Here is a 12,912-nt window from a genome sequence, read left to right as displayed (position 1 = left end):
TTCTCTTCTTTTCCTCTTAAATTTCTTTTTTCCAAACTCTGAGTGTGGAGAGGAATCATTATTGATTTTCGTGAAGTTGAGGGTATCTCTTATGTTGGAAAATTTTTTCTTTAGAGAGAGTACCTCTTTTTAGGTTTGGAGGACTTCCATTTTTTTTTTTTAAACAGGTATTGTGGATAGGACCTCTAAGGGCCACTGGCTTTAATGGGATTGGGGAGTCCTTTTCAGGAGGATTTCTCTTTCTTTCTTTAAAATAAGTAATCTATGTGGAAGAAGTAAGATTGAAAACATTTGTCTTTGAAAGAATTTCTTATTTTCCTTTTAATAAAGAAAATATTTGAAGGCTGGAAGATAGATAAGGTACGGGGGTTCCAGTGAGACTGGGTGCATCTCCCTTTGAAGAAGCTTTAGAAAAAGATTTTGTGTTTTATTTCTCCTTTTTATGGGGGGTGGGGTGGGTTGATTATCAGAAATAACATTCATTATTTTCAATAAGGCATTGGTTCACCTCCCCTATGAATTTCTTCCTTTAAAAAATTACTCCTTAATTTATTTTCTTCTTCCTCTTCTTCCATTCTTCCCTCCTTTCTACCCCTCCTTTTCCCCTCCCGTCCTTTCTCTCCCTTTCCTCCTCCTCTTCTCCCACCTCCCTCATTCTCTTTCTTTCTTTCTTTCTTTGGAGAAAAAATGTTCAGGGACTTTGGTGAGTTTGGAAGCTTCATCATTCCCTAAAACGGAGATTTCTCTTTTAAAATGTTATATTATTTTCTTTCTTCTTTCCCCTCTAATTCTAAATGCATTACTTGTTTTGAGAAAAGGGAACTTTGTGGAGACTGGGGACATCTTTCCTTAAGAGGACTTTCTTGGTCTTGTTTCTGTTTCTCTCTTACCTTTCCAAGTTAAAAATTTCTTATATTAAAAATAATGCTTTAGGGTTTGGATGAATTCAGGTCACCTCTCACTAGAAGGATTTCCTTTTCTTTTTTCTTCTTTTTAAAATTGTTCGCATTTGTTTTCACTGTGTTTTGACAGAAAAATTCGTGTGTCTGTGAGATTGGAGCTTCTTTTTAAGAAGATTTTGTATTCATTTATTTGATATTATCCCATCCACCAACACACGTCTTTCCATTATTAATTTTCTTTTAAATCTTAAAAATCCTAAAGAAATTGTAGTTTGAAATAATAGTCATGTTCTTGGTGAGGATGGGGCATCTCCCCTTATTTATTTATTTGTTTTTCCCCCTTTCATGGGAATTAAACATTCAGGAGATTTGGTAAGATCAGGAACCTTATCCTTTTATATTTCTTTCTTTATTAAGTTAAAATGTTTGCATATATCTGGGTGGAGGGATTCATAACTTTCATTGATTTTGATGATTTTGAAAGTATATGCCCTTGAAGAGATTTCCCCTTTTGCTTTTCTCAAAAGAAAAAAAAAGGAAGTGAATAAAATTTATTTTTCTTGGTCAGGTTGGAGGGCCTTAAGAGGATCCTCTCTTTTAAAATTTCTTTTTTAAAAATTTCTTCATTTGTTCGCTTATTTGTGGGAAGGTAAAAAGCAACCCACTCCAGTGTTCTTGCCTGGAGAGTCCCAGGGATGGGGGAGCCTGGTCGGCTTCCATCTATGGGGTCGCACAGAGTCGGACACGACTGAAGTGACTTAGCAGTAGCAGTAGATTTATTATCATATAGTTGGAGGAACAATCTCTTATCTTTTTAATTAAGATGTAATTCACATACCATAAAATTCACAATTTTACAGCATACAAGTCAGTGGTTTTTAGTATATTCACAAGCTGTGCAAACATCGTGCTTGTGCTCATCATGTCCAATTCTTTGCAACCCTTTGGACTATATCCCACAGACTTCTCTGTCCATGGGATTTTTCAGGCAAGAATACTGGAGTTGGTTGCCATTTCCTCCTCCAGGGGATCTTCCTGACCCAGGGATGGAACCTGCACCTTCTGTGTCTCCTGCATTGCAGATAGATTCTTTACCACTGAGCCACATCACCATTCTTTACCATATCACCATTGCCTAATTTCAGAACATTTTTATCGTCCTCCAAAGAAACCCTATACCTTTTAGCTATCACCCACACTTGCCCTCCCCCTCCCCCTACAGTTCCTAGCAACTACTAATCTACTTTCTGTCTGTAAGGATTTGCTTATTTTGGACATCTTATATAATTGGAAGAGATGACTGTAGGGAGCTTTGATGAGATTGGTGGACATCAACTTATTTTTGCCCCCATAGGTTCTGTGAGAGACTGGGCATGGGCCATGAGGTGCAAATAAAGTTTATAAATTTCAAGAAAATTTTAGGGTGAAAAATACTGTTTACATTGAGATGATTCCTCATTCTTTCATTTTTTTCATTAAAATTTTTCTCTTGGGGACATGTTTCATGGGCTTTGACGAGGGAGAGGAGCTCCTCCCTTTAGAATTTCTTTTTTTTTTTTTTCTTAAAATAATTTTCAGGGGAGTTTCATTATCTGGGGTCATTGTCCCTTTCTTTTTTAAAAAATTTGTAAATTTGTTTCTTCTATTTTGAGAATAAGGTTTATTTGCTTTGGTGAGGGTGGGGGCATCTCCCTTTTGGAATGGCTGCTTTCCTTTTTAAATGCTTTAAGTTTTTTTCCCCCATTTAGAGGATTATAGTAGGCAGGCTTTGGAAAGATTGGGAACCATATCCCTAGCAGAATTTCTATTTATTTTCTTTCCAGAAAAAAAGGCGGGCTTCTTTGGGAGTACTAGGTTCAGGGTCTTGTGCCTCTTCTCTTTCCTTCTCAGGCTCCTGTTCTATGATGGTTTCCTCTGGGAGCATCACACAGGGAACAGCAATCACTACTTTGGAAAAAAAAATCAAGGCTAATGGAATGTCAGCTTAAAAGTTTTTCTTAAAAAATGAGCATCCTGGATGTCACAGAAAGGCATATGTTGGATTTTTAAAAAATCTATAGTAGATAAATTGATAGTTATACCCTATTAGGTGTTACTGGAGAAGGAAATGGCAACCACTCTAGTTTTCTTGCTTGGAGAATCTCATGGACAGAGGAGCCTGGTGGGCTACGGTCCGTGGGGGTCACAAAGAGTCCGACACCACTGAAGCGACTTAGCACGCATGCACTCATTAGGTATCACATTCTATTTTTGTTCTCTCCCACCCTGCTGCCTTCTTCAGGGGGATAAAAGAGTTAATAATACAGAGGAAAGCATTCTGCAAGCTGTAGAGTACCATACTAGCAGCAGGCATTATATAATCCTAGTTATAATGCCCCTGAATGCTTTCCTGGTCTCTGTGGATTTTTCCCCTTTCCCTGGAAGCACTTTGGGTAACTGATGGCTCAGCTGTTCCTATGCCTTTTGGGCTGCAGATCCGCAGAAGACCCAGTTGGAGATTTTAATAAACACATAAGAACTGTATTCTCAGAAAAGAAAGACCACTGGCCAAATATCTTATTATCTTTTTTAGAACATCCTGCAGCAAATGCTCAGGCGCTCTCAGAATATACCAAATATATCAGATGGTGTCATCAAAACCTGGCAAGGAGAGGGGGAAAGAGCCTAAGAGGAAAGAAAGTAATTTCATCCTGACCTTCAACAGGTTAAACATTCGAATCTACAATCCTGAAGCTGTTTACAGTCACAGCAGATATTCTGTTCACTTAGGGGAAAAAAAAATGTATTACCCCTGAAATCAACAACATCATTAGTCTGCTGCTGCTGAGACTTCAGGGAATAAGGACACTTTCCAAATCAGTTTTTTAATTGTTAGTAATTTGCTTCTTAATTATGATTCTAACATTCATTCTGAAAATGGAAAGATTGACTGAATTTCCCCAAGGGCTATATATTCCAGGATATTTAAATAAGCATTTACTTATCCCTCTGAAACAAGTGAGAATGCATTTTTTATTCATTCATAGAAGCAGTCTCTATGTCATTGCTGAAAATGGAATTGATAGGTTTCAAGCTTCAGCAAGTGTTTATTGAGCAAAAATAGTAAGGGCTGAATTGTATTGGGCACTGGGAAGGAGAGATGGTATCTAACTTTGAGAAACTTGGTCATAGGTAAGATAATAAAGCGCTCCAGCAAGAATTACCAGGTGTCATATAAGCAAATGCCTGCTGCTTTGCAAGAAAATGTGTGCAAAAATACCAGGAAACTGTTCTGTTATGGTTTGGGATGTAATGGTAACTTCTGTGTAGTCATTAGGAGTGAGGGATACAGAGGCCCCTCTCCACCCTAGAAATAAAAGCCACAAAAGTGTATTTCATCAGTCACCTGTGTGGTGTGATTATAATTTCACAGCTGATCAAACTCAGTGAATAAAAATACAAATGGTCTTTCTTCAACCACATCTGAGGTAAAGGAAGCAAATATGGTTCACGTGTAGGCCCCACCCCCGCCCCGCCCAAGAGAGTTATAGCATTGTTAAAGAACCAATTCACACGTCTTTACTTACACTTGCTGCCACCAGGTGGGAAACCATGGCTCATTTCCTGGAAATTAAACCATTTCAGAAAGGAAGGAAATAGATTTGGTTCACAGACTGTTATTCTGGTAGCTATTTGGAAAGAAAATATGAGCCCTCTTTTCTGTCTCTACCCTTATGCTTGTCATAGATTTGCAACCAGCAGGTTCTGAAATCCCCAAAGAGAGCAGACCACACACTGGAAGACTTTTTTTTTTTAGCGCAGTACTGGTCAGCAAAGTTATCTTAGAGAAATTTGCAGTCACATTCAAAGCCTTGATTTCACTCATTTTATCCTTTGATTTATCAGGCTAGTGTCATGCTACTGATACTGTGTCTTACCATGTAGAATTTCACTGTATGATGAGAGCTATATATTGTTTTGATCTCTAAGATTCTGTGTGTATGTATATATATACACATATATATGTGTGTGTGTATACACACTATATATATATGTCATTCCCCAAGTTTGCCTCAAGAAGGCAGTGTCTGAGAACAATGCAACAAAACCCTAGATAAGATGGAAGCCTGTTTGCCTTCAATGTTAAGATGGAAGCCAGCTGGTTATGGGTGCTATTTGCCTGAGGAGAAGGTCCAGCCGAGAATGGTCCTATCACTGAAGATAAGGTGTTCTCATCTGCACCAGGGAGCAATTGCATAGCAACACCTAGATTGTTGGAGAAGTGTTTGCTCCTGGCAGTTTTAGCATTACCCAGCATCCTTCAAAACCCTCTAGGGTTCGTGTATATGGCCCTTTTCACAGATGGGAAGAAACTCACTCTACAAGATAAGTGACTGAACAAAAGACCAGCTCTACTTGGCAAAATCAAACTGGAGGGAGGTGGTCATGGTCACCTGCCGAGATGGCCAAGTACCTGTGGGTCAGCTGGCTAGCACACCTGAATGGACACTGTGTAGAGGAAGCTAACCTGGTTCCCCTACCTTGATGCTCCATATCTGTCTGGCAATAGAAATTTTCTTGTCAAGCTGGTGAGAGATGCTTTCCCTCTGTCACAGGGCTCATCCCTGGAGCTCCCGGCCTCCAGTCAGTCTTTCAGAGGCCAAAGAGGCCACATATTCACTGACCATCCTGGTAATTAAGCCCTCAGGTGTCAGTTTCTCAGTCCTGATGGAATCTCAAGAAGGCCACAAGTCAGGTCAGCCTTATTGGTTTCCTTCTTATCAGCTTTATGTAAACTCTTCCCAGGTCCAGCTGCCCTAGAGATCACTGCAGGCAAGGGCTGCAGGAGGAAATGGTGGGGCGTGGAGATCCACCCTCTGTGAAAGCGGGATTGTTGGAGTTTTAAAAAATCTTAATCTCCTGCAGTTCTGTTTTCTTTCTTTTGAAACCTGTGCACTTTTTTTCCCTTGTGAAACTTTTCTCTTCATTGTTCCTCTTCTTTGCAAATTCAAGCCTCCCTATTCACAACTCAGGAAGCAACCAGCGCTTCCATTTCCATTTCGAGATGACAACCTCTGTCCCCCATTCCCCTACATTCTACAAGTGTGCTGTCCAGAGTGACAGAATTCTGAGCCTTGTCCCTATGCCCTGCTAAGCAGCAGGTTGGTGTGGTGTGTTGTTTCTGTGTTTTGTATTGTTTTCCTTTGGGGCGAAGCTCAATGAAGGTGTATGTATACATTATTATGCTTTTCACAATCTTGTGGAACGAAGTTTAGGAAAACGAAGAGTAGGGGGAGCACAAAGAAAGCATGATCCTGAAGGTCAGACGCGGTTTTCGGGGTTTCAAGGTCCAAGGAAAGACCGAAAACCTTTCTTCCCGCCCCCCCCCCCCCAATTAGCGGGAGGATCCCGGTGAAGTGCAACATTTACAAAGGCGTCTCTGAAGACTGGAAGAGAGGAGGGTTCCCATTCACACGCTCTCAAATATCAACTCCTATTTTCCTGTCTTTAAACCGGGACTCCTGTACCATTCCAACTGGCACCAGTGCGGGATGCCAGTCGCCCGCTTGTGACGCGGTTCATCACTGTAACACTGTTTTTGCACCTACCTGCCGGGAAATCCTGCAAACAGATGGAATGGTGGCTTCGACGCACGCATGCTCTCCCAGTCCTCTCGGGCGAACCCTGCCCTTCCCCTGCAGTGCGCGTGGGCGCCGCCCAACCCCTACTCCCCACCCGAATCGAGTACCAGCGCCCAGCGGGCAACGGAGACTCCGGGCCCTTCCCTGGAGCACTGCCAGTTGAGCCCAAGCTGAGGACTCCCTCCCCAGTGGCAGGGAGGGGGTCAAGCAAACGACTGCGGCTCCACAGCTTGGGCCTCTGCGGCAGTGACCGCGGCTAATAGGTGTATCCCACCGCCCCCACTCAATCCCATCCCTGGGTACCGTGGACCGGCCGCTAACACCTCTCTAGGTCTCTTTCGCTCCCTGGGTCGTCTTCCTCTTCTTTTTCAAGGTACAGGCGCTCACCGCACTGTCACTTCTCATAGGGAACACTGCTCTGACTCCCAACCGGTGCTATCACCCCCGTTTCTAGCCCCCCAACAGCCCCCTCTCAGTTCCACATGTTGCTTCCCGCCTCCCAACCGCTTCCCTCTCCCCTGGGCTCCCACATCCCCGCATCTTTCCGAGCATCTTTGCTAGTCCGTAGCAACCAAACGGGATGCTAAGGGTTCCCAGAGTCCCGAAAGCAGGAGAGCCATACGGCCTCGCCTGGCTTCGAGCCCTCCCGCCCCAGGGGGTCTTTTTCTTACCTTTATAGTGGACAGTGGCGCTGGCACTGGTGTTCGCGGCGTTGGCGAGGTCCTTAGACCCTTCTCTGGAGCGACCGCCGGACACTGCAATAAATGTGGTGCTGGGCTCTGCTCCAGACGGGACACTTGAGCCGGCTCAGGGCAGGACTCTGTGGCTGGTTCTCTGGCTGGTACTGGGGCTGGCTCGGGGGCCGGTTCTACGGCTGGTACTGGGATCGGCTCAGCGGCTGGATCTGGGGCTGGTTCTCTATCTGGTTCTAGGATCTGTTCTGTGTCGAGTTCTGAGGCTGGTTCTGGGGTCGCCTCCGGACTAGGTTCTGGAGCAAGCTCTGGACAGAACTGCGGTGCCGGTTCCGGCGAAGGCGCGCGGAGCAGCCGAAGAGCCCGCGCCGGCGGCGACTGCAGAAGCGGCGGCTGCGGCGGCGGCCACGGCGGCGGCGGCTCCGGAGATTCCGCGGGCTGCTCTCCATCCTGAGGCGGGGCAGTGCCCTGGGCCGCGGTAGCTCCGCGGTCCATGGCCGAACACCGCCTCAGGTCCGGGCAGCTGGCGCCCTTGAATTCGGAGGTCTAAAGTACCCTCGGGCGCCCCGCCCACCCCAGTTCAACAATCCCTTTCAAGGTGCCAAACTTTCCCCCGCCCCGCTCCATGGCTGGCTCTGCTCTGAGGTCTAACCCGGGGATGCTCGGCGTCTCCCAGTGCTGGAACACGCCCCTCGGTGAGCGCACACCTCTTCGTAAGCAGCCACGGGCCGGATGGGCGGGAAGCAGAGGGGCTTGAGAACGCGGACTGGACAGAGCGCTTGATGACCTCCTAGCGACGCGCGGGAGGGGAGGGGGGAAAACAAACATGGGAGGGGGAGTGGGGAGGCGTTGAGAGGGGGGTGTTGGAGCACCGCTGTGTTTAACCCTTTAGTGACGCAAATGCGAAAAAAAAATAAATAATTAAAAGCTAGACGCGAACTTGAGGGTCTTTGCAATCCCCCTTACACCCAGCTGTGAGCTGCTACTCAGGTCGGCTCCCATCCTGTGTCTGCTCTCTCACCTCAGCAGCAGGTGAACCTAGCCTCGGACCAACCTCTTGCCCCCCATCTCCAAGCCTCTGTGGGCAAGTAATCCTTTTTTTCTAACCAGGGAAAATAAATTAGTTGGCTCGGGGGTTGGGGGTGTGTGTATTTCTCTGTGTCTCTGTGTATGTGTTCAGTCTTTGGGGCTGAAGTAAAATGGGTGTGTGTGTGTATGTGTGTGTGTGGTCAGTCTTTTGCATTGAAGTAAAATTTGTCCCCCATCTCAGTTTTCGCGTTCCTGACCTTTGCCAGATCCGAGAGGTTTGCCGTAGGATGCAGGGTTTGAGGGTGCTTCGGGAAACGTGTGTTATGAAGCTGGGCGAGAGCCCTGGCTTTCCGCAGCCCGCGGATGTAGCCCACGAACCAGGCAAAAGTGCCCGGGTAGCGGCGGCTCGGTTGTACTCTCCTGAGCTGAGGCTGCCTGGGTATCCGCAGCGATCCGCCGGGCGTCTGTCTGGCTCGCCTTTACGGTAGGAGAATGCCTTTTGCTTTTAGCTGGACTTGTCAGGTTTCAGGAGGACTTTTCACTGAACTTGTTAATGTGTGTGTGTGCATCTTGGGCTGAGGAAATTCACTGCAACACCCACACCTTTTTCACCTCCTGATACCTCGGAAGCATACTCTTGCAAAAAGAGTGGCCGGTGCCTGCCGCATCACCCTTCCCACCACATCTGGAGACTTTAGAAGCTCTCTCGACTGTTAGTCATGTACATGTTCACGTACATACAAGCTATCACCTCAGTCAGAGCTTTAGATGCTAATATACTGCAAAATTGCAATTAAAAATTGAGAAGACCACTCGTTAAGTCACTGCTCTGTGGGAGTGGGGGAAGGAGCACCTATAAACCTAGTTTGAAATACGACAAGTGAATTTCTCTCTGACACACATAATGCTGCTGTTGTGGATGGCAGCCCTTCTTTTGCAGCCCCTCCTTTCCCCGTTTCCTCCCAGACCATATCCTCCAATAATCCCTCTTCTTTTGCCAACTGACAGTGACCCACCCGGAATTTTCTAGAATCTGCAACATTTTTCTGTTTCCCACACCACATCCTAGCACTAAATATTAATATTTGCTTTATTATTATTATTAACACCTCAGAAGACAGTCTCCCCTAGCCCCCTCCAAAGACCAGAATCTCTGATGAGAGCTATTTCCCAGATCCTCACTGCATCATCCCAGCCTCAGCCCACTCTTCTGGACAAGGGTTACATTGCTTGGCAGCTACTAAGCCAGTACAGGGACCATCCCTAACCTCTGGGGCTGGAGAAGTCCAGGGGAGGTGAACCTTGTCTATCAAGTTGTTCACTGATGGCAGAACTACTTCCAGTAAACCTACACAGAGGTTTCATCCTCTTCATCCTCCTTGGGGTTTTCTTCCTCTCTTCTATCCCTTACTCAAGCAGCCAAACTGCTTTTACCCTTAAGGGTTCAGGTCTGAACATACAGATGCCAGAACTGACCAGACAGTAAGCCTATGCTTGGAGCTCACTTCTTGGGCTTTTAGTCTTTGGTGAAATCTCTAACCTTAGAAAGGGCCATTATCTCACATTTAAATCTTATTTTCACTAGGCCCTTGCATATTAGAAGAGCTGAAGGCAGAGGAGTCACTGAGTAGAATGACCTCTTGGGTTAGAGAGTGATGGGGTGCAGTTTGGCATAGACAAGGTGTCATCAAGCAGGGCACCACCAGGGGAAAACTTGGAGCTATTGCTTTACATATGTTAATTGATACTCTTGTCTATTCTTCTATATTTAATCACAAGGAGTCCAAAATGTATGATGTAAACTCTTGCTGCAAGGTTAGTTTGAGGGTGAATGTTAAAATAGTTGTCTGTGTGTGACTTTTGCTCCATTAGGGTGTGTTACTAGAGATATATTGGCTAGACTGTATTATGATTAATTTAATAGAAAGTTCTCAGCACATCAGAAGCTGCCTTATTGCCTTATGTTACAGCAGTGTTTTGTTTTGCTTTTTATTCTCTCCTCGGCTCAGTGTTGAATGCAGTGCTTTGCATGGGACCACGGTTTGCAGCTGGGTGGGGAGGGGGAGAGAAGGGGAGGATGGTTAGAGTGGATTGATTGGTGCCTGAGTTAGGGAGACACTTTTGCTGTATCTTATCTATACTTTCCTCTCCCCTATAGTCTACTGGTCTCTTAGAGAGAGAGTTTTACTTGGATGCTTGTGTATTTTCTTTAAAACGTAACCCAGGGTTGAGGCCATAGTAAGGATTCAGGAAATGTCTGCTAAATGGATGTGCAGCTTACCGGTTAAGATGTCTTTCTTTTCTGAATTGCTTCTAAAAAGTATTTGATATACCAGATGATTGATGATCTCCTAAGAGGCTCTTTTCTAATTCAACAGTACTGACAGAAAGGCCAAGAGCTACATAAGAGTAAGAATGATGACCATTTCCACAGAGGCTTGAGTGGACATGATTCTATGTGTCCCAAGGCAGACATGGTCCCTCAACTGGGATTTTTTGGCATGTTATATATGTTACCCAATTGGGCAGGATGAAGGATTGACCAGTATGGTGGGCTCATACCTTTGGGTATGCAATGTGCTACCTCACCCCCACCCGTAGCATTAATCCCACTTCTACACAAAATAAAGTCAACCCAAGTCAGAACAGAGATCCTTGATTTCAGGCTTGTTAGAAATTCTGGAGAGGCAAAGTAGAGAAAACCCAAGAAATGTGGCCAAATTAAAGCTCTTATTACTCCTTTTTTTCCATTTTCTTTTCACTATTGAATGAGAGTGTGACACTGCTGAGCTAGAGTGGAAGCCCTTTTTTTCCTTGACCCATAGCTTCAATTTTCCTAAACCTTCCCTTTTAGAGCAATTTAAGGATAAAATAGGTGCCTTTCCGGAGTCTTAGCTGCCAGCCTCCCCCACTTCTGCCACATTGGCAATGTGCAAAGCCAAAATAACAACCTTTATAATACTCTACTAAATAAAATAAAGAGATGGGATGAAGAACAGCATTTACTGAGGAAGGTAGAGGATTCAGACAATTAATTTCAATGGGATTAACATGCAAACCCATTATCCTTCACTTGCTCTAGTCCCATAGGATTTAATTGATCCAAGATTGGGGGTTTAAGAGTTAATACCTTGTATTCATATAATGCCTTTGCTTTCTAAAGTACATTCACATATATTATCTCACTTGAGCCTCACAGCAAATGTGTGAGGCAAAGCAAGTCTGGACTTCCATTCCATACCCCTCTAACATTTTACAGATGAGAAAACACAAGTCCATTGAGATTAAGTGATGTGGCTTGGGTCACAGAGATAATTAGTGGTGGAACAGACATTTAGAACTTGTGTCACTCAACTCCCATAGTGTAGTGCTGAGTTGGGGTTTGTGAGACAGGGGCTGCGTAAATTCTCTCCACCACAAAGCAGGAAGCCTGCTTTAATGCCCTTCTATTTCTTGAGCCTGTAAGAGGAGCAGTGATTCTTACATTTTTACTCTTAGGTTTCTCAACTCTCACTCTTTCTCGATGGTAGTTAATGATCTGTAGCCAACCTCACTATAGGAGGCCCCTGCTGAGAGGAACCTTTTTGAATATGTATGTAGTACAGTAATTCACCCAGTGTGTACTTGTTTTATTGGTTCTGTTTGTATATTTTCTTGAGGTGAAGCATTCCACAGTTAAGATTTAACTGACATTTACTACCAGTCCGAGGTATATACAGCCCTTTTAGCTGCGATGGGGGAGGAGAAGATGGAGCAGAAATATTAGACAGTATCCTTTCTCTCAAGAATTTTTCGAACTTGGTGATTGATATAGGACAAATACAGGTGAAAACAAATCCAAGCACAGATGTCAGTTTATGACTATGACTTCACACTTTGTGTACATGCGGTGTAGCTGTGGAACAAAGTGTGACAGTGCGGAAAGGCAATTGCAAAGGGAGTCAGGCACTTTGGCTTCAGATGAAGTTTCTGCCATTAAACTTACAGCATGACCTTATACAAATCATTTACTATCTTTGGGCCTAAAGTTTTCTCATCTGAAAAAAGGGGGTGAGGGGATAAAGTTGAACTTGATCAGCTAGCTTTAAAGTCTGTTCTAGCACAAAATATCAGTGATCCTGTAAATGAATCAGAGAAAGCTTCTTAGAAGAGAGCATACTTGAAGTGGGTCTTGAATGATGCAGTTAATATGAATCAAGAAGAAGGAGGCTGAAGGGAGAGGAGCAAGGATTGAAACCTGGTGGTAATAAGTCATTGGTTGAGGTAGGGGGACCCTACCTGATGGAAGATGATTTTAGAGCAGAGTAAGTGTAAGTGGTAGGAAGAAGGCAAGTTGTAAAAGACACTGAATGCCAGACTGAAGGATTTGAAGATTTTATTTTAAAGGTAATTGGGAGTCAATGAATATTGTTTGAGTAGGGGTGACATGGCAAAATGGTTAATTATCCTTGACAGTATACTTAGTTTTGGAAGCATGTACAAAATCTACTCTGCTCCCTTTGAGTTGGTATCAGTTAATTTCAGGTCATTTGTGAAATTACGATTCTTTATTTTTGTTGCAGCCTCTGGTTTTGTGTATTTACTGCCAAGGCTGTCAATATCATAATGGAGTTCCTAATTTGAAATTCTAACAGATAATGAATGACCAGCAGACTAGAGGAGATGAGG

General features: G+C 44.3%; 1 protein-coding gene across 1 annotated transcript in view; it reads right to left on the bottom strand.

The window, feature by feature from the left end:
• DGKK (diacylglycerol kinase kappa) overlaps nucleotides 1-7,729 on the bottom strand; it is a 170,550-nt gene extending 162,821 nt beyond the window's left edge. Inside the window, exon 1 of the mRNA XM_088833579.1 lies at nucleotides 7,195-7,729. Within this exon, the coding sequence (XP_088689705.1) occupies nucleotides 7,195-7,710 (516 nt within the window). The 5' untranslated portion in view covers nucleotides 7,711-7,729. The remainder of the gene's footprint in view (nucleotides 1-7,194) is intronic.
• Nucleotides 7,730-12,912: the final 5,183 nt, after the last annotated feature.

Source organism: Moschus berezovskii, chromosome X (genome assembly GCF_049115385.1).
Source record: "Moschus berezovskii isolate FMDL1 chromosome X, NW_MosBer_1.0, whole genome shotgun sequence".
In the NCBI taxonomy this organism is placed as follows: domain Eukaryota; kingdom Metazoa; phylum Chordata; class Mammalia; order Artiodactyla; family Moschidae; genus Moschus; species Moschus berezovskii.
This window is presented reverse-complemented; position numbering and strand designations above follow the sequence as displayed.